Source organism: Oncorhynchus kisutch, linkage group LG10, assembly GCF_002021735.2.
Source record: "Oncorhynchus kisutch isolate 150728-3 linkage group LG10, Okis_V2, whole genome shotgun sequence".
Lineage (NCBI taxonomy): Eukaryota > Metazoa > Chordata > Actinopteri > Salmoniformes > Salmonidae > Oncorhynchus > Oncorhynchus kisutch.
Window position 1 is genome coordinate 62293874 of NC_034183.2, and position 22263 is coordinate 62316136.

Below are 22263 nucleotides of genomic sequence, written 5' to 3' on the forward strand. Positions count from 1 at the left end.
TTCCCTCTCCTCCTTCCCCTCTCTCCCCCCGCTCTCCTCCTTCCCCTCTCTCCCCCCGCTCTCCTCCTTCCCCTCTCTCCCCCCGCTCTCCTCCTTCCCCTCTCTCTCCCCGCTCTCCTCCTTCCCCTCTCCTCCACAGATCAGAGATTGGACATGAACAAGCTGGGCCTCAATGACAGTGACACAGTGAGGGGTCAGATAGTGGGTGAGTACAGCGGTGACCAGCAGGCCACACAGACTTTCACTACACACTCATGTACATTCACGTAACACTGTTATGTACCTGAAGTGTTACCACTCCATTATTAGAACCTCAGACTAACCACAGTTGTTTTTATAATGCTGATAAGACCTCACTATACCACCACGCATAGAAATAGAACTAGGAAAGAGAACAAGAAACCCTCCCAACACCATGTAGGCTCCCTCCAGTAACCTGAGCCTGCTGGGTGACTTATTTTCCCAGTGATTCGTTGGTGTGTAAAGCATTGAGCGCTGCCCCTGAGCGTGCCGTGCCTCTGACACCAGGCTTGATGAGCGCCTCACTCTGACTTCAGACGGCCCGCACTTCCATCTGCACCACAGGGCCTGGTGACAGACAGTCACAGCACAACTGACCCACCAACATGGGCACTGAACAGCCTGGGTGGTAGCAGAGAGGACAGGGTTAGCTAGCTACAGTAGACATAAAGTCTAGCATTGATACGTGCCCTCCACTCACTTCTTGGGTCCTTTCCAGAACTGGGATTCGGGACTGGTCAGGCCACTGTCAGAGTGCAGACGGCTGGTACTTCTACTTCCAGACACGATCATCTTGTCACCCACAAGAGGATTTGACCATGTGATCCTCTTAAAAATGGATTCCTCATTTAGCCCTAAATAACATCATTACAGTATTGCATTACATCAATTCACAGTTTTAAAATAGTTCCGCTTTAGTCTCTGGTATGAGAGGACATGAACAAAGTGAGATTCTACCACCCAGTCATTCTACTATGTGTATCTGAATGGGTCTCTGTGTCCAAAGTGAGCCTGCAGTCCAGAGACAGGATAGGCACAGGAGGCCCAGTGGTGGACTGCAGCCGTCTGTTTGACAATGACCTGCCAGACGGGTGAGTACCATACCCACCAACACACCACAACTCCATTTAACATTTGTCCGTACTGGACAGTGGACCCACTATCACCACATCATACCCTCACAGCAGGGCCAGTCTGAGCCTATCATAACCACACTGCCTCACAACCAAAAGTGTTCCAGACAGCATGTGGTGTGGTGTTCCAGACTCCAATCTAAGTAGCCAGAGGCTCTGCTGTTCAGACACTTCACCAGCTTAGCACGACTGACCTCAGCACTGAGCCAATGATGTTGGCTGGGGTTAGGGAGTTTAGTCTGGGGTTGGTGTGCGCCAGAGGAATTGGGTGAGCAGATGGGAGACTGTGTCCTATTAGCTAGCAAGAAGCTCTGTGGGGAATATCTGGGTCATGTTTAGTAGGGGGGGAATGTTTTGAAACAGAGTGAAACAGAAGTTACTACCTGAACTTGGTTGCCCTCAATGTCCACTCACTGCTTTGTACGTGTGTGTGTTTGTATCTACTGCATCCAGCTGGGAGGAGCGGAGGACTGCGTCTGGCCGAATCCAGTACTTGAACCACATCACACGCACCACACAGTGGGAGAGGCCTACCAGGTGAGTCGGCCTGGCCTCAAAGTCTTGATGTAAATGTAAATCTGTGACACTCAAATTAGTATGATATGTTTGGTATGATGACATAAGGTTACTGAACCCAAAACACTGAAGGAGGGAGGTTGGTCGGGTAGGATGGGTGGTGGGCGTGTGTCTAGCAACCCGAACTTTAGCATTTTTGCTAATTAGTAACTACTTAGCATATTAGCTAATCCTAACCTTAATTCTTAACTCCTAGCCAAGCTAACATTAGCCGCCTAGCTTAATGTTAGCCACAACAAAGTGGAATTCCTAACATATCATACGTATTGATACATATTGTACAAATTGCAATTTGTAACATATCATACGAATTGTAATTCGTAACATATACTAAATGGAGGGAGACCGGTTTACATTTACTATGTTATGTCTGTCCCTGAGTCCAGGCTGAGTGAGTACACAGTCTTACCCACTACCCAGCCTCAAACCCATGGCATGAGGCATGAGTCCCCAAGACCTAGACAGCATTGAATTTGTATTAGGAAACACTGCAGACTATTGAATGGGGCCCTAAGACTCTTATGCTCCAGACGATATTGTTGCTCCACAGTCTCTGTCTCTTTGCTCTTATCAGCTCCCTTCCTGTTACTCTGCTCTGCTCTAGACTGGCCTCAGGCCCCTCACTCAATACTGCTCTGTGTGTGTGTGTGTGTGTGCCTGTGTCTATGTCTCTGCCTCACTGACCTCATGATGCTTAAGAAAGCAGGAGCAAGCCAATGTCTAGCCCTAGCATCTAAGCGTATTACAAGCACAGCTAGATATGAAATATGAATAGACACGGGCCTGATTTGAACAAACCTACCATGAAGGATATATTATAACTCACCCTCCCTGTCTGACTGTGATCTCCTCCTGTTCCCTGTCTCTCCCAGGCCTGCGTCGGAGTACTCCAGCCCAGGCCGGCCTCTCAGCTGCATCGTGGATGAGAACACACCCATCCTGAGCACCAACGGGGCCACGCCCACCATTCCGTGTGTCCCGTCCAGCGACCAGCGGGCCCAGGAGAGACGCGTCCGCTCCCAGAGACACAGGAACTACATGAGCAGGACACACCTCCACACACCCCCAGACCTGCCCGAGGGATACGGTTAGTGGAAAGAGGATTCTAACACACAATATGGACACACCGGACATACACCAACATACACACAATCACACTATAGGACGACCACTTCGGTTCCCACAGCCAGACTAGACTGGAGCATTCTGTATTATGAACATCCTCTATGAGAGACGTCTCCTTCTGTTTTAAGACCGGTGTCATCATTGCAATGCCTCACTGTTAACTGCCTCCCTCCTCCTCTCTTCAGCCCAACGCTCAGCTGAATCATCCTGCTAATCTGTGTCCCTATTCAGTCCCAACAGCACAGCCACCATGACTCTGCAGCGCAGCATAAGCAGCCTGACAGGCCCCATTTTAAAGAACTAATTGAATCAATCTAGCAGTTAAAGTCTGGCGGCAGCCGCTCACTCCTCCCCCTCCTCTCTCCTTCCTCACATGCAGCCCATGGGCGGCTGCTTGATATTCAGACACTGTGTATTCTTGCTGAGGATTTAGGAGTGCTGGCCAGAGAAGTAAATCACAGTAGCCCAGCCCAGCTCTACAAGATTAGGGGGGTGCTGTCTCTTTTTGGTCCAGCTCCTCTGAACCGCTGTCAGCAGCCCCAGTGGCGGGCCAAGAACTGTCATTCTGTGTCGAATGCGTTGGGCGCATTGGTGCTCAGTGGGGAGAGGGGGGGGGGAGTTATGTACACGCATGTTAGAGAGACAGGGCGGTGGGTCCTAAGGAATGCCAGAGAAGAGCTTCCAAGCTCATGGAAATATCTCTGTCAATCTGTGATGAATGAGCTCACCAACACACAGACAACCAACTTCTCCCCCTGTCAGCCCCGCAACTGGGATCCAAACTGACTCAATCCCTGCTTTTATCTCCTTCTGTCTGATCTCTGTTACTCTTCCACACACACTCGGATCAAGATACGCACACGCACATTGACGCACCAATAACAATCCTCACAGTGGAACAAATGTATAACTAACAGCTTTATTTTCCTTATCATCCACTCTCATCTCTCACATCTCTCACTCATCTCTCTCACTCTCACTCTCTCACTCATCTCTCACTCATCTCTCTCACTCACCTCTCACTCTCTTACTCATCTCACTCTCACTCATCTCTCTCTCCTCTCACTCTCACTCATCTCTCACTCATCCCACTCTCTCACTCATCTCTCATTCATCCCTCTCTCTCACTCATCTCTCACATGTGTGTACTTGTCTGTAACCATTGCTCTGTACCTCTTATACCTGTATGAGTAGCCATGCTATTGTTCCCCCCTTACAGAGCAGAGGACCACGCAGCAGGGCCAGGTCTACTTCCTCCACACCCAGACAGGAGTCAGCACATGGCACGACCCTCGAGTGCCCAGGTATACCCACCACCACTGTCTGAACACACAGAGCCCAGGTATACCCACCACCACTGTCTGAACACACAGAGCCCAGGTATACCCACCACCACTGTCTGAACACACAGTGCCCAGGTATACCCACCACCACTGTCTGAACACACAGAGCCCATGTATACCCAGCACCACTGTCTGAACACACAGTGCCCAGGTATACCCACCACCACTGTCTGAACACACAGTGCCCATGTATACCCACCACCACTGTCTGAACACACAGTGCCCAGGTATACCCACCACCACTGTCTGAACACACAGTGCCCAGGTATACCCACCACCACTGTCTGAACACACAGTGCCCAGGTATACCCAGCACCACTGTCTGAACACACAGAGCCCATGTATACCCAGCACCACTGTCTGAACCCACCACAATCAGTGGCTAGCTCTCTTTGGGCTATGAGAGAGGGCTGTTGGGCTGGTGTCCTCTCTCACAGTCCTTTGTAGCTCAGTTGATAGAGCATGGTGCTTGCAATGGCAGGATAGTGGGTTCGATTCCCGGGACCACCCGTATGTAAAATGTATACGCTCATGACTTTAAGCCGCTTTGGATAAAAGAGTCCACTAAATGGCAGGTAAATGTAAACCATAGGGATCTGAGAGGATTCACAGCAGACACCTCTGGCACGCCCTCTGCCTCCATGCTCTCAGCACACAGCCTTCAGCCCTACTGTACATGTGGCTCAGAGACGCCACTCAATCAGGCATGTGTGTCTCATGGATTACCACAGGCCCAGAGGAGAACACACATCAACACGTCAGTCTACTGGGAATAGAGTCAATAGAAAGAAAGTCAGTGATTGAAAAATACCTAGATGTTGCCGTTCTCTTGGGTCCTTTCCAGAACTGGGAAATACGTGGAAATACGTGTGATAGATGCCGTTCTCTCACTCTCACTCATCTCTCTCTCCTCTCACTCTCACTCATCTCTCACTCATCCCACTCTCTCACTCATCTCTCATCTCACTCATCTCTCTCTCTCATAGATGCCGTTCTCTTGCCCCCGTGGAAATACGTGTGATAGATGCCGTTCTCTTGCCCCCGTGGAAATACGTGTGATAGATGCCGTTCTCTTGCCCCCGTGGAAATACGTGTGATAGATGCCGTTCTCTTGCCCCCGTGGAAATACGTGTGATAGATGCCGTTCTCTTGCCCCCGTGGAAATACGTGTGATAGATGCCGTTCTCTTGCCCCCGTGGAAATACGTGTGATAGATGCCGTTCTCTTGCCCCCGTGGAAATACGTGTGATAGATGCCGTTCTCTTGCCCCCGTGGAAATATGTGTGATAGATGCCGTTCTCTTGCCCCCGTGGAAATACGTGTGATAGATGCCGTTCTCTTGCCCCCGTGGAAATACGTGTGATAGATGCCGTTTTTCTTGCACTTGATGCTATCCTCTTGGTCATGCCACACCCTGGTTGTGTGTGCAGCAGATGCTGGGCTGCCAAGCTCCCAGTGCTGAGAGGCTTGGTCATTTGGCTGGGCCTCAGTCTGATAACTCACTACCGCTGAAGTGGGGCTGCTGTCATTTCTTAGTTGCTCTCCACAGACAGCTAAAGGAGTCCAGCTGAAAGTCATTTAGACGGGAAGAAGAAGAATGGAATAAAAGTGATGTCGTTTAGGAATCTTTTCTCGCCTCTTTGTTTCCCAGTTACCGTCAGCCTTGAGGTCTGCTTCATTCCCTGACTATGATTGGTCTTACATCTCATTCTTTCTTTGACTCTTTCTATTTTCTGCCCTTCACCTCTGACTGTGTTGAGGATTTGTGCTTCCCAGAGACCTGAGTAATGTAAACTGTGAGGAGCTGGGCCCACTGCCCCCTGGCTGGGAGATCAGGAACACAGCCACCGGCCGGGTCTACTTTGTGGACCATAACAACCGCACCACGCAGTTCACAGACCCGCGCCTCTCTGCCAACCTGCATCTAGTCCTTAAGTGAGTATCGGGTTATACCAGCGCCACAAATTAAACATGGTCCAGAGCCTCATAACAGCCCAGATTAAATGATAAGTAGTTGAGGGAGAACTGTACTGTATGACTGGCTGGCAGTGTGGCTGTGTAACTGTGGTGTTTTGTGTTCTGCAGCCCAAGCCCCAATGGTTCCCGCAGCGGCATCGAAATTCAGAACAGTCCGATCAGGTGAGGCCCTCTATTTCCCCCCTCTATTCTGTGGCCGACCTCTATTTCTCTAACACTTGGTTCTGGAGATACAGAACAGACTGCACACAGACAGACACACACAGATACACACACAGACATATTGACTCCCCCACACAGGATGTTTTACAGGGGAGTCCAGTGCCAAGGTGTGTTAAACACCTGTTGGGGTTCAGCTATCAGAGCAGCCTTTCTCCTGTGCACACACTCTCCCTCACACACTCCCACACACAACCTCACCCATCCAGCACACAATCTGTCACAAAGCTTGTTTTGGCTCGACATCAGATAACAATGTGGAAACCAAGACTGATGTGTCTGTGGCTGAGGAGCGTCTTACGTCCAGGAAACGGAGCATAAATTTGATGCCCGAGTCAATGAATGAATTGTGTGTGTGCGTGATAGTGTGTTTTGGTGTGTGTGTGTGTTGGTGCGTGCCTGTGTGTGCAGTGTTCGTCAGTGCATGTGTGTGTGTGCCGTGTTCGTCAGTACATGCGCCTCAGAACTTTTCCTCGCAGCTGTTCAAACACAGCCCATGTAACGATAGCTGCAGCATTACCCACAGTGCAGTGTAAAGGTGGAGCAGAGTACGGGCGGCTTCGGTGGGCCTCCTCCGTCTGACCTCATTCCTGCTCCGTGCCGGGAGAGGCGGAATGCACCGATGAAAAGATCTGGTGTTATTTTCCCCTGTTCTGACAGATCAAAGAACGTGTTTGGGACTTTGGTGCTTTTTCTGCGCTCCTCTGAAAGTCATATAAAATCCCAGGCTGGCACGCCATGTATGTTTGTAATGCAGGAATCTTGTCTTAAGCACAATAATGTCCAGATGTGTGAAAAGCAGTGCACAGTGTTTCTTCTCTTTAAAAAGCACTGATCCGATTATTATTTCACTTTAAAGTTGGGAATTAGAGTTTTCTAGGTTATTGATGTCTTTGTTTAAGAGGAATAATTGTATTGAAATGGAAGGTGTTTAAGCTGAGCCAAGAGCGGGTTTGTGGCCATTAGAATGATGTACGATGGGCCCTGGGTCCAGCCACATACCTTCCCTGGGTTCTGCTTTTAAGGGAGAAACCCTTGGCTTTGTCTTGGAGAACCTAATGCTGCATTTACACATGCAGCCCAATTCAGATTTTTTTCCCACTAGTTGGTAGTTTGAAAAATCAAATCAGATCTTTGACATCAGATCTTTTTCAGAGCTGATCTGATTGGTCAAAAGACCAATGAATGAAAAAAATATCAGAATTAGGCTGCCTGTGTTAACGCAGCCGACAGGATCTCTAGGTGTGCACTAATGTAACACATTGGATGGTGGCTCAGAGGTTTGGAGTGTGCAGTCTGCTGGTTAGCAGAGGGCTCATGGGCCTGAGCCAGTCTGACTGGATCATCCTATCTGAGAATACCTTCTCTGATTTTGTCCCCTCACGGACCGCTGTGGAGCAGAGAAGCTGGACTCTGGCTGAGACGAGGGGTGGGAGTGACATTCCAACCAGCGACAAAACTCTGGAAAAGATATCATAAGGCCGGCGTGGTTTTCCATCAAGACATCTGCCTTTTATCAAGGAAAACGATTTCAGAAATTCTCACCCCTCATGCTGTCATCCCACAAAAATGTTTGATATATACGTGTCCTTCAAGGTTATAGTTTATTACCCCTTTTATTTGCTAAAGACATTGCCTCAGCGGGCCACAATACGTTTTTGGTTAGACTCACCCTGTGATGTTGCAGTCTCCTGACTCTAAGCCTGGTCACTGGACAATAGGGAACAAAATCCTTGTTGGGCCTCAGATCTGCCCTCTGAACTCTGGCATGAACACTCAGAGGATCAGTTCCCAGGGGTCTAGTGTTCTCTAGCTTTACACTGAGTTCACTGTATTACTGTCTGAGCTTCAGCAGGTAACACACCACGCCATCTTACTCTCTTAAAACAAGTTAGAAAAAGAGAGAATGCGCACTAGGCTGTGTATGTGTGTGTGTGTGTGAGAGACGGGCAGGAATGTTTGAGTTATGAGTGAAACTGGAGGGAGTGCTGCTCTGTTGCTCGGTACCTCTCCTCTCCCTGTCTGAGTCTTCCTCTCTGTTTGGGTGCTGTCTGTAGGCAACCCTTCCTACCTCCACCCTTTCCCTCCCTCCCTCTGAGTCTAGTCTGCAGGAAATAAAGAGATTGAGGAGGAGGACTGGAGTGCCCTATGGGGCCCTGCTGCTCTCTGGGATCGCAGGAAGTGGCCAGCTCAGCTCAGCTAGACGAGGCCAAAGACAGTGGGAGTCTAGAGCAGTCAGTCCTTAGAATAAGCTGTCACTGTGTATTATCGTGTGTGGATATAAAGATCAGGATGGCTGCTACATGACTGTCTATTACTCCTGCTCAGTGTATGACCCTCCAAAAAAATCTTTTTGAGAGCTAGGATTGTGTATTTGCCATATTTTATGACATTATACCTAATAAAAGGTTGTCTGGTTTTGTATAGTACAGTGAATGGCAGGTGTTTGGTAGGTGTCCCAGGCAGAAATAGGTTTGCTGAGTTGGTTTTGGCCTATCCAATGTTATATGATCCTGTACTTTTTGGGGCTAGGTAAATCCATTTAGCCAGGATGGGTTGTTGCTCCATGATTCTCCTGTCACAGACTCTCTGCTTACCCTCTCTCACACTTACTCTCCTCTCTCACACACATAAGGCGTCAGCATGCTTCAGTTCGGCCTGGCGGCTAGCCGTCGTCAGCTAGGCGAACCGAACAAGTGTGTTGGCGTACTCCTTTAATAAAAAGACTTTCGCTTGAAAGCAGTCATAGTACTGTTTGTCAATTTTGAGACGCCGTAGCCAGTATCCACTTCCTCAAAATAGTTTGAATTCATCTAAGATAACTCAAGAAATCTGTCATTCATTTAGATGTTTTTACCAATCACAGACAAAGGGGTGTAGTCTTCAGCAAGAAAAAATGTTGTGTGTCCGAACAAGAGAAGTCCAAAACGTCACAAAATGCTGTCATATAATATGCATACGATCTTCTGAACCTTTCCTTCTGGGAAGCATGTGGATGTCTTTACACACTCTGCCCCTCTCTCTCACTCACACACACACACACAAGCCTTTGTTGCCGGCTGTACAGCCTGGTGTTTATGACCCTGCTCAGGGGGTGAGTGTGCCCACTATGCCCCACTAAAGTGCAAAAGGCCAGCATGCAAATAATCCTCCATTGCTGGCTCCATAAAGGGCCTTTTGATTCTCTCTTTCTATGTGTCTATGCGTGCGTGTTTCTGTTTCTGAGCAGAAGAGCCTTCCACCACCACTGCCGTGGTTCAGAAGTTCACTCTCATGCCAGAGATTTGGGCAGGAGTCAAGGACCTCGTTCACTACCACCACAGATCATACTCATAGCTTTTGATTTGGAGGTTAACTGCTCTACACTGATGTGTTATCACAGTTACAGCCACCCACTGAGGTGGTCATCTTAGCTGTTAGGGACCCTACACAACTTGGTTGTTCATTTATTGGTTTCCTATAGTCAGCAACACGTATCCTCTTATGAAGGAACTTGCATTGAAATGTCACTCCTGTTAATAAACAAATAAAGAACCTTCCTGAACAATTTAAGCTGAAGACATGAGGTCTATGGACACCCTCATTGCTCAGTGCAGAATGAGACCGACACTCAATCTATTTGCAGATGTCTCTTGCTGTAACGCTCATCTGAAGAAGAGGACCAAAGCGTGGTACGTGTTCATGATAATTTATTCAAACTGAACACTGACACAAAATAACAAAGTGGAACCAAACAAACCAGTTCTGTCTGGTGCAAACACAAAACAGAAAACAACTACCCACCAAACACAGGTGGGAAAAAGCTGCCTACGTATGATTCTCAATCAGACAACAATAGACAGCTGCCTCTGATTGAGAAACACACCCGGCCAAAAACAAAGAAATAGAAATAAAGAAACTAGAATGCCCACCCTAACCAAAATAGAGAATAAAAGTCTCTCTGTGGCCAGGGCGTGACAGTAGCCACATTTTGCTTCCCCCCCTGTAGAACTGTCTATTTTCTCTCTGTCTGTGCTGTGCTGTCTGTGAGACCACCATGGGTCCAGCGCCAGGTGGGAAGTGGAGGTGGCATGGCACACACCTGTGAGCTGGCAGAGCCCAACACGGCAGGGGCCCACGGAGTTGCCCACGAGGAGCGTACGACAGAGCCGTTTGAATGGAGAGCCTGGCGGGACGTGGAGGAAGGGTCACTGGCTGCACCTCACCTCCGTCCTGTAAACAGACAGACAATGTGGCACCTACGGACACATCACACCACCCTCTGGCTCTGCCCCCTCATGTGTGCTTGTTCAGAAATACCACCTCCACCTATGTCTGGGCACATGGCAGCTTGTTTAACTTGATGTGCTTCCCAGATGACCTCAGTGTGTTTACCTCTCGTTCTCCAGTCAGCAAAAGGAGGGAGACAGAATTCCTGCCTGGCTTTATTTGGAGTTTTTAGGGTTTCTAGTTATATCTTTTTTTGTGGTGTTTTATTTTTGTGTACCTGTATGTGTTGTTACGACCCCAAGCCTCAGCAATGATCTTTCCCTCTCCGTCGCTTTCTCTTTTTCTCCATCCCCAGCCGTCAGATCCAGCTGAAGGAGCAGGCCCAGCAGGCACTGGTGTCTCCAGGTAATCTGCCAGAGGAGGCCGAGTGCCTCACGGTGCCCAAGTACAAGAGGGACCTGGTGCAGAAGCTGAAGATCCTCCGCCAGGAGCTGTCCCAGCAGCAGCCCCAGGCAGGCCACTGCCGCATAGAGGTGTCCCGCGAGGAGATCTTTGAGGTGAGCCCGTCGAATTAGTGTTATTCCCTCAGTTCTTTATTGAGTCTAGTATTATTGAGTTAGTATGACTGAAGAGGTTGACTATCCCGATCCTGAAGGAAAGCATCAACTCTGGACATTTTCCTCACTCTTATTTACACTTGTAAAAGTTTATTATACCAGATATTTTACCTCACTTTCAAACCTCAGGCAATGGTTTTCCCATCCTCTACTTCCCTCTCCTCTCAAGGTCGTTGCTCGTCATGTTTCTGCCACAGCGTTATCCACCACGCTATTATCTATGATGTGTGAAGAGAGTATGTTCATATCCAAAGCAGACCTCGTATTTGAAATGAGAGGCTTTTGTGAAGTGCACTCCTCAGTGGGGGAGGTTTTCTAGTTTGGGAGGTGTGGAGCCTCATCAGAGCAACAACACCTGCAACAGACTACATGACCCTCGTAAAATATGTGATGGAATGTGCTGGAACAGCTTTGTCTGTTAATCTGAAGGAAGACGTTTTTGTTGGCTGATCTCAACACGAAAGGGAGATGGGGGTGGATTTTAAGGCTAGACATAACTTCATTGCTTTTCTGGACACGCCGAGCTGTTAGAAATACGACTGTGTGGGCAAGTGTCAGCTGGTGGACTGTCAAGCTGTCTCAGTGTGTACATTCTATTGAAGATAAGAGGCCTTATTTCTCTGGTGTCACCGCTGACACATCCTCAGTGCAACTGGAGGGCACGGTGGACAAGCTCTGGGGGGAAAGCGGTGTTATTGTTCCACTCTTCTGTCTGTTTACTATTATTCTCCCAATCCACTTTTAATGAGACTGTCCCGACACAATGTGCTGGACATTGTGGGCATGTGTCTGCAGCTCTCGGCATGTGGGGTGAACGCACCAACCCAGAGTGGGGTGTAATGATCCCAGTCTCTGAGTACCAGGGGGAAAGTTTGTTACTAAAACACTGCTGTCTAATGTTCTACAGAAGCCCCCTCTGGCGAGGAACATGGGGTGTTTCTCATCATTGTTTCAGGACAGTTCCTTCTTTTCTTCTGTTTTTTTTTTTGTCTTCAGCTTGAAACAATTTGGAATTGCACAGGTCTTTGGTCATTGGTTTGCATGTTTAAGACAGGCAGACAGGCCGGGCTTGGCCAGACTCATGCTCTGCATTCCTACCCCGTTTCCCATGAGCCACTGAGACTGGGACAGTGGTGGGGGGTTGGTGAGACTCACGGGATAGCTTGGTGGAATGTGTCACGTTGGGGAATGTCCTCTTATCACCCCCACCTCCTGATAATGCGCTTTGATTAAGGGGGGAATGGACACTCAGGTTACTTTGACAGGGGAGGAGAGGGCGTACATCATTGCTAGGCAGGCAGGGGCCAGCCAAGCTGGTCCTAAATGACAGAGCACAGGAATGTTTATTCTTTGGCTCAGTCCCCAGAGCCAGCATCACTCACACACAGACATTACAGTGCAGATAGATGTATCCCTCTGGCCACAGACCCTGGACTGCACAGTATTTACCAGATGGTCTCTGATGGAAGTTCCCCCGTAGGTTTGGGGGTAAAGTCCTCCATCCCAGTCCCGTTCGTTACAATGGTGTATCTCTGTATGTGTTACAGGAGTCTTACCGCCAGGTGATGAAGATGAGGCCGAAGGACCTGTGGAAGAGACTGATGGTGAAGTTTAAAGGGGAGGAGGGGCTGGACTACGGAGGAGTGGCCAGGTAGGAATCCACAGCAAAGCATGAGGAAAAAACTAGGTTATGCTCAATATGCATCATCATGGAACACAGAAGATTTCTATTGTGTGTTAGAGAAGTAAATGCACCAGGTCTGGAACCAACAGGACCTGAACAGCTTCTACCCCAAGACATTAGACTACTAACTAGTTAACCAAATAGCTGCCCGGACTATCTGCATTGACCCTCTTTGCACCAACTCTTTTGACTCAAGCATATAGCCAAGTTATCTCATTGTGTATTTATTCCTCGTGTTATTATTTGTTCTATATTTTTCTCTCTCCGTTGTTGGGAAGGGCCCATCAGTAAGCATTTCACTGTTAGTCTACACCGGTTGTTTAGGACGTATGTGACAAATAACACTTGATTTGATTTTGATTTGAATGCCACCATCTGCTGAAACAAGGGTGGCCCCCAAAGGGTAATATTGATTTAAAGCACCTAATCTGATAATTATACTTCTGCTTTTTAAATTGCCATGGAGTATTCACTTTCTGAAATTGATGTTCCCTGCCTTGAAAAAAAATGTAACGGATCAAGAGATTTAACAATGGATGTTCTCATCGTCTGTCTCTCTTTATCTGTCCCTCTCTGTGTCTCCTGTGTGTGCAGGGAGTGGCTGTATCTGCTGTCCCATGAGATGCTGAATCCGTACTACGGCCTGTTCCAGTACTCCCGCGATGACATCTACACCCTGCAGATTAACCCCGACTCAGCCGTCAACCCGGTGAGTCAGAGGCCCAGACGCCGCCACCAGCCCGCCCCACTGTGATGTGAAAGACCAGGTCACACGGACCGCTCATCTGCTCTAGTCTTGCACAATATTTCTGCCTCTTGTCTCTCCTCTGCCTGTTTATTTGTTTGGCCTTCCATTTCCCTATCAGCTGTTCTCATGCTAGATGCTAGATCTCCTGGAGACTGGTGATGAATTGGGCAACTATTTAATTGCTGTGTTGAGAATCTTTACTGCCTCTATAGCAATTGGTTATTAAATCCATCATAAGGGAAATAGTTTACAACTGCAAATAGTTTGGATGCTGCTGCTCACCTTTTGAGTCATAACCTTTGGATTACACACTGCAATAAATTCCCAGCTGTAAGAATAGCAGGTATTTATTATTTACCAAGGGCCCAAACCTAACTTAAGACATGCGTGAGGAAATAGCGCAAATCTCCCATCGACATCAATGCATGACTTAAGAAAACGTTTGAGTTGCATGCATCTTAAGTTAAGTTAGGATTCTGCCTTGAGTTGCTCAATCTTGGTAGTTCTCCTTAGACTGGGAGATGCCATGCTAAATGGATGTACTATGGTGTTTCTGTCCCCCTCCCCAGGAGCACCTGTCCTACTTCCACTTTGTGGGTCGTATTATGGGCATGGCGGTGTTCCACGGCCACTACATAGACGGGGGCTTCACCCTGCCCTTCTACAAACAGCTGCTGGGGAAACCCATCACCCTGGACGACATGGAGTCAGTGGACCCAGACCTCCACAACAGCCTGGTCTGGATCCTGTGAGTAGGAAGGAAATGGGAACAACATCCTCACACAGACCAAGATGCGCACACAGAGATTAACATGGTTTTTAATGACAATAGTTTGTAATGGCTCATTTTAATGAATCAGGTACTAATTTGGTGTATGTGAACTATAACATCGACTGGTGTACTTTTAAAGTCCCTAAAATAGCCACTCATGATCATGTAGCTACGCATGATGAGCTCGTCAACTGAACTTTGATCCATACATACATTAACATTCCCCCTCCCCCAGCACCATCTCTCTCTAACTCCCCTGTCCGTCTCTCTCACCTCTCAGGGACAATGACATCACAGGCGTGTTGGACCACACCTTCTGTGTGGAGCACAATGCCTACGGGGAGATCATCCAGCACGAACTCAAACCCAACGGCAAAATCATCCAGGTCACCCAGGACACCAAGAAGGAGTATGTCAGGTGAGTACTCCCCCACCAACCCCTCCTCACCACACAGGAAGAGAGTTGGTCTAGCAGTCGACAGTCAAGCCCAGCAGGGAGGAGATACTGTTGGATTTCAGATGAGCTTAGCTGCAAGTGACCAGCCACAGTTAACTGACCTAGGATCAGGGAGTAAAGTACATGTGAAAGGCTTTGCTATACCCCTCAAAGAGGCTCAGAATCATGGCTATGCCTTCACGTTCCAGTATGAATCATCGATCTCTGACTCTCTCTTTCCCTCTCCCACGCTCCCTATAGGCTGTATGTGAACTGGCGTTTCCTGCGAGGCATCGAGGCTCAGTTCCTGGCCCTGCAGAAGGGCTTCAACGAGGTCATCTCACAGCACCTCCTCAAGGCCTTCGACGAGAAAGAGCTGGAGGTGTGAATGAGACACATCCCCCAGACTAGCAGTACTTACCTTCACTGTCCATCCTTTACAAAGGACTGCATTCTCCCAGACATCCGCATTTTCCCCATCCATTTCCTCCCTACAGTTTCCCTTTGACTTTCATTTCACATTCTCTCCCTCTCTCCACCTCAGCTCATAGTGTGTGGACTGGGTAAGATCGACATCAACGACTGGAAGTCCAACACGCGGCTGAAGCACTGCACCCCTGACACCAACATCGTCAAGTGGTTCTGGAAGGCCGTGGAGTCGTACGATGAGGAGCGCCGGGCCAGGTTGCTGCAGTTTGTTACCGGCTCCTCCAGGGTCCCCCTGCAAGGCTTCAAAGCCCTCCAAGGTACCCTCGCAGCACTCACCCTCCTGGGACATGTACAGTAGCTACGTAGTTAGGTTCTCAGTGTTTCACTGCTTCACTGGGAGAGTTGCTAGCTTGCCCTTGTCCACCCCCTATAGGCATGTAATATTGATTGTTATGATGGCTTATAACATTGTTATGACAGCGTAACGAATGTTTATGCCAAAGGGAGATGGGTGAGGGTTGTTTGTATTATACTCTACTGTACCCCGAGGCAGCTCAGCAGGCCTCAGAGTGTGTTGTTGTTGTTGCCTGAGCTGAACCCTCTGTGCAGAGCAGGCTGAGCAGAGTCCAGTAGTTCAGTGAGTCCAATCTGTCAGACAGGATGCCCAGAGAGCACCCAGGCGTGCGGAACACACTGTGATCCACTGCTCTTCCTGTCTGACATGCCGCTTCACTCTGCTCTTCCATGTTACATAACAGGACCATCGCTGCTGCTGGTCTAAATACCAAGGTCCACGCAGGCCAATGACAACATACACAAACCCAGTGCTCTTAGTGCCCACACTTGGCGCCGCAGAGTGCTGAGAAAGCTGTCCATTACAGTACTGTCTTTTGTGTGTGAGTGAAGGGTGCTCTGCCGTTGTGCTTCACAGTAACTGTTGATAAGTTACAGGTGCTGCAGGCCCACGACTCTTCACCATCCACCAGATCGATGCCAGCTCCAACAACCTGCCCAAAGCCCACACCTGGTGAGTGTCTGCCTGCTCTGACCTTGCAGCTTGCTCTTCAGGAACAATGTTTGCCTTTGTCAAAGCTGGGAAAGGCACTTTGATATACAGTGCCTTGCGAAAGTATTCGGCCCCCTTGAACTTTGCGACCTTTTGCCACATTTCAGGCTTCAAACATAAAGATATAAAACTGTATTTTTTTGTGAAGAATCAACAACAAGTGGGACACAATCATGAAGTGGAACTACATTTATTGGATATTTCAAACTTTTTTATAACAAATCAAAAACTGAAAAATTGGGCGTGCAAAATTATTCAGCCCCCTTAAGTTAATACTTTGTAGCACCACCTTTTGCTGCGATTACAGCTGTAAGTCGCTTGGGGTATGTCTCTATCAGTTTTGCACATCGAGAGACTGACATTTTTTCCCATTCCTCCTTGCAAAACAGCTCGAGCTCAGTGAGGTTGGATGGAGAGCATTTGTGAACAGCAGTTTTCAGTTCTTTCCACAGATTCTCGATTGGATTCAGGTCTGGACTTTGACTTGGCCATTCTAACACCTGGATATGTTTATTTTTGAACCATTCCATTGTAGATTTTGCTTTATGTTTTGGATCATTGTCTTGTTGGAAGACAAATCTCCGTCCCAGTCTCAGGTCTTTTGCAGACTCCATCAGGTTTTCTTCCAGAATGGTCCTGTATTTGGCTCCATCCATCTTCCCATCAATTTGCTGAAGAAAAGCAGGCCCAAACCATGATGCTGCCACCACCATGTTTGACAGTGGCAATGGTGTGTTCAGGGTGATGAGCTGTGTTGCTTTTACGCCAAACATAACGTTTAGCATTGTTGCCAAAAAGTTCCATTTTGGTTTCATCTGACCAGAGCACCTTCTTCCACATGTTTGGTGTGTCTCCCAGGTGGCTTGTGGCAAACTTTAAACAACACTTTTTATGGATATCTTTAAGAAATGGCTTTCTTCTTGCCACTCTTCCATAAAGGCCAGATTTGTGCAATATACGACTGATTGTTGTCCTATGGACAGAGTCTCCCAACTCAGCTGTAGATCTCTGCAGTTCATCCAGAGTGATCATGGGCCTCTTGGCTGCATCTCTGATCAGTCTTCACCTTGTATGAACTGAAAGTTTAGAGGGACGGCCAGGTCTTGGTAGATTTGCAGTGGTCTGATACTCCTTCCATTTCAATATTATCGCTTGCACAATGCTCCTTGGGATGTTTAAAGCTTGGGAAATCTTTTTGTATCCAAATCCGGCTTTAAACTTCTTCACAACACTATCTCGGACCTGCCTGGTGTGTTCCTTGTTCTTCATGATGCTCTCTGCGCTTTTAACGGACCTCTGAGACTATCACAGTGCAGGTGCATTTATACGGAGACTTGATTACACACAGGTGGATTGTATCATCATTAGTCATTTAGGTCAACATTGGATCATTCAGAGATCCTCACTGAACTTCTGGAGAGAGTTTGCTGCACTGAAAGTAAAGGGGCTGAATAATTTTGCACGCCCAATTTTTCAGTTTTTGATTTGTTAAAAAAGTTTGAAATATCCAATAAATGTCGTTCCACTTCATGATTGTGTCCCACTTGTTGTTGATTCTTCACAAAAAAATACAGTTTTATATCTTTATGTTTGAAGCCTGAAATGTGGCAAAAGGTCGCAAAGTTCAAGGGGGCCGAATACTTTCGCAAGGCACTGTATCAACATCATGCTTTAGGTTTAGGTTTCCACCCATGTATCTGTTAACCATGAACATAGAGAGGTCCTAATACCAAAGGCTCAGGCTCAAGTCTCTCTTGCCCTCTTGTTTGTTCAGCTTCAACCGGATCGACATTCCTCCCTACGAGAACTATGACAAGCTGTATGACAAGCTGCTCACTGCTATCGAGGAGACGTGTGGCTTTGCTGTGGAGTGAGACGCTGCTGACGCAGGGGTCGGCAGGAACAGGGAGTGGAGGAACTCGACATTGTCAGATCCCACCATCCAGTTCACCCAGGGGAAGGGGGCGTCTGTGGTCCAGTGGCCCAAGGACTCTCTCGCCCACAATAGGGACATGTGGCCAGGCCGAGTGGGGGAGGCAGATGAGACCTGTGCGAGCAGTCTAGTCTGTCTAGGGGTTTCCCCCCACCCCCCTCTTTTAAAAAATAGCATTTTCAGCTGCTAATAACTCAGACTATTTACTAACTTGTGGAACTGCGAAAATGGCTGGCTCTTCCTTTTTTTAAATAAGTTTAGTTTTAGCATTATAAAAATAGTCAGTATTCCATGTAGCTACTTACCATCTTACCAAGCAGAACATGAAGTCCACAACTAAACTAAACATTGGCCACATAAACAAGACTGGTATCACTGGTTTGATGGAGTACATTGTTACCCACGGTTACCAACAACACTGAATGTTGCTTGCAATGTTTGGAGGCAGGGACAGAAGGGAGCATGAAGGCTCCTTAGCACCCCCTGGTGACTGAATCCTTTTCTACCACTGAGGACTCTTGGGGCATCTATCTTCACTCAGAGGCTGGACTTTGGAGCACATGTTCAGAACTTGGCCTTATGGAGAAAGACATGCAGGGCCCCATTGTCAACAACCCTGTCCAAAGAAAGCGGGCTGGTTTTCAGCGCTCCATTCCCAGAAACCAGTGTCACACGTCTGACATCTAAGCTTGTTTGGAAATTTAAATAAATAGCTTGAATGGTGTTATTTTTATATAATGGGAAAATGAAAAAAGAAACACTAAAATTATATATAATATATATAATTTATTTCTGTTATATTTCAGAAAGCTTTTGCCATTATTCCAGTTTTTTTATTTTTTATTAAAAGTGTTACTATTTAAGCTTGAAAGAAGTACACTTAGATTGCTGTGGGGGAAATCTTTACATAGCCTCTTTCCTACACAGTAAGTAGAGAGGTGGTCTTAAGGGTGGGTTGTCTTTAATACACACAGTCCTCTGAGTGCCATAATACTTTTGACTGAATCTTTTCAACTATTTAGATATTAACCTGACCCTTTAAATTCCAGTGACATCATCCAGTAGGTACTTGTGCTGGGGTATGTATGATGAGTTCCATAGACCTTTCTCATGATTTCATGATTGTTTCTTCATAGGGATCTTCTGTCCCCACAAAATAATGGCTAAGAGTCCCTGCTACCCTGGTGCATTTTGTTATGTGAAGATTACACACATCCTTTGTATGCGCTACTCTTGTCATTCTGGCAAATAACTACTACTACCTTCCAGTTATGGTCTTCTGGTGCTAAATAAGATATTGGCAACCAGTCTTATACCTGGGGCTGAGATGGGCGCATAGCAAACTACATACAAAAAGTTGCAATGAATTGAACAAACATCACTCTGACCTCAAGCCACATTCTCAGGAGATGTCATATTAGTTGTTGTATTATTTGGGAGCTGACGTGGTCAGATACAAAACCTTTTCCTCTGTAATGGTTGAATGTCTTATACAGTACATTAAGTTGAGTGGCTATAAAGTCTACATTTGTCATATGTATTGTAACCCAACAGTAGACATTGACATGTGATAGTTGGGTTTCTATATCTCCATATTGGCTATAAATGAAATCTGAATGAATGAGATGAACCTGCTAATTCTACTCTCCTGAACCTAGCTCTACAAGTATGGGTTTGGGGGAGAACATATTTATTTTCTACTCATTCAAACAAATTGTTGAATGTTTTCTTATTTGTTTTAATGGCTGCCTGTCTAGCGATCTATGACCATGGACTGTTCTTAAAGTTAGCATACATTGACAATTAATTGCTCATCTTTTTCTTTTATAGAGGTCTATGCAAAGTGACGTGTCCTCAGATGGTGCTTTGTACTGTGATAGGTTATTGTTTATTAATGTGGATCACACAACCTGTAAATTAACTTAAGTTTATTTTTAAATTCACACATACAGAACTATTTACCGTATGTACTAGGTGACTTCTATCTATTTACCAGATAGGTCATGGACTGATTGATTTTTATATCTAAACATAATAATTTACTTTAAGTGGCACAAAAAGATCCCTCGGCAGTCTGTTTCTTACACAATCTCTCTGCATTACTCCATAGCTGCCTCCCTGAAGAATTAAACTTTTTATTAACAAGTCAAATTTGAGATGCAGCTTTTTGTTGCTTAATTCTTTTGCATGATCCACAAGCAGGACTATATCTCTTATAGTTGACTTATGCAATTAGATGTACTTAACACTATCATTTTTGTAAGAGTATTTTATTTTTGTGTGTAATTTAGGTCTAATTAAACTTGCCTTTGTCAAATAATATGAGGCACCTTGTATGTGGCTGTGCCTTGTCTTTTGTTTGTGTATGTGAGCGGTTTTGGGGGCATTCAAAGGATTTGGGCTGAATTTCGCAGTATTCAGGAGCTCAAATTGAGCTGTGCATTAAATTTCCTTTGATCATCATTGACGTCACTACAACTTGATTGGAGTCCACCTGTGGCCAATTCAATTGTTTGGACATGATTTAGAAAGAAACACACCTGTCTATATAAGCTCCCACCTTTGACAGTGCATGTCTGAGCAGAAACTATATCCTGAAGTCCAAGGAACTGTCCTTATATCTCTGAGATAGAATTGTGATGAGGCATATATCTGGGGAAGGGTATAAAACCATTTCTAGAGTGTTAAAAGTTTCTAAGAGCACAATGGTCTCTATCATTGGAAATTGAGAAAATATGGAACTACCCAGACTCTGCCTAGAGCTGGTCGTCTGACCAAACTGAGCAATCAGGCAAGAAGGACCTTGGTCAGGGAGGTGACCAAGAACCCCAATGACCACTAACAGAACTACAGAGTTCCATGGCTGAGATGGGAGAACCTGCCAGATTGGTCATTGGTCAGCGAACAAATCCTTGATGAGTACCTTCTTCAGAGTCTAAATTACCTTAGACTGGGGCAATGATTTACGTTCCAACAGGACAAATACCACAAGCACACAGCCAAAGCAACACTGGAATGGCTTCCAAACAAGAATGTGAAAGTCCTTCAGTGGCCAGCCAAAGCCCTGACTTGAATCCCATTGAAAATCTGTGGAAAGACTTGAAGATTGCTGTTCACTGCATCTAATTTAACAAAACTTGAGAAAATCTGCAAGGAAGAATGGGAGAAAATCCCCAAATCCAGATGTGCAAAGCTGATAGAGACATACCTACGACGACTCAAAGCTGCTAGAGACATACCTACGATGACATACCTACGATGAGACATACCTACGATGATGCAGCGTGCATTCCTCAGGCATCGTTTCGAGTAATGTCCTGGTTGGGTGTAAGCACGGTCCCAGTGATGTACTGGGCTGTCTTCACCCGCTGGACGGTAATTCCACAATCAGTTCCTTCGTTTTGTTGACGTTGAGAGAGAGGTTATTTTCCTTAGCAACTGTAATTGAGAACAGTGTAGTACATGAAGAGTATTGTCTGCTAATGTGTCTCTGACTTCAAATCAGGAAAGGGGATATGAGAAGGGTTACTTTGGAAATGAGAAAGATGACATTGGTCATTTTACATACAGTATAAGAGCAGGAAATGTTAAACAAAATCTGGAGTAACGGCTGTTATTACAATACTACTAGTTCGATTACCATGATACAATAAACAGGTCAGTTTAGGGCCGTGTTTCATAGAAGATTAAGTATTGTAGCACACTAGTATGTTATGTCATCCTTTAACCAACTTTTAAATCTTGACAAAGTGGGAGCTGTAAATGCTTTCCATTTTAATTTGAGCTTTTATTTAAATTAGAAGGAGTCTGGCATGTCCTGAGCAGCAGAGGCGTGAACTGAAGTGCTTTCATCAATGATGATGGTGGTGATAGGAGGGGGCTTGGAGAATCAGTATCTATTTGCTCAGACAAAGGAATGGGCATACATAAGGTAATTTTTGGTAGTGTGATGGACTGTATAGGACTAAACATATT

The 22263-nt window shown here is 46.5% G+C and overlaps 1 protein-coding gene across 2 annotated transcripts in view; it reads left to right on the forward strand.

Moving 5' to 3' along the window:
- LOC109898663 (E3 ubiquitin-protein ligase SMURF2) overlaps nucleotides 1–20624 on the forward strand; it is a 54427-nt gene extending 33803 nt beyond the window's left edge. The window contains exons 5-20 of one of the 2 annotated variants that reach the window (XM_031834595.1): nucleotides 140–205; nucleotides 1028–1112; nucleotides 1608–1691; nucleotides 2603–2817; nucleotides 4075–4159; nucleotides 5975–6133; nucleotides 6284–6337; nucleotides 10959–11160; nucleotides 12768–12871; nucleotides 13499–13613; nucleotides 14222–14400; nucleotides 14705–14842; nucleotides 15122–15242; nucleotides 15405–15606; nucleotides 16235–16316; nucleotides 18130–20624. In XM_031834595.1, the coding sequence (XP_031690455.1) occupies nucleotides 140–205; nucleotides 1028–1112; nucleotides 1608–1691; nucleotides 2603–2817; nucleotides 4075–4159; nucleotides 5975–6133; nucleotides 6284–6337; nucleotides 10959–11160; nucleotides 12768–12871; nucleotides 13499–13613; nucleotides 14222–14400; nucleotides 14705–14842; nucleotides 15122–15242; nucleotides 15405–15606; nucleotides 16235–16316; nucleotides 18130–18229 (1991 nt within the window). In that variant the 3' untranslated portion in view covers nucleotides 18230–20624. The remainder of the gene's footprint in view (nucleotides 1–139; nucleotides 206–1027; nucleotides 1113–1607; nucleotides 1692–2602; nucleotides 2818–4074; nucleotides 4160–5974; nucleotides 6134–6283; nucleotides 6338–10958; nucleotides 11161–12767; nucleotides 12872–13498; nucleotides 13614–14221; nucleotides 14401–14704; nucleotides 14843–15121; nucleotides 15243–15404; nucleotides 15607–16234; nucleotides 16317–18129) is intronic. The other variant, XM_031834596.1, reaches the window with a different exon arrangement.
- The last annotated feature ends 1639 nt before the right edge of the window (nucleotides 20625–22263 follow it).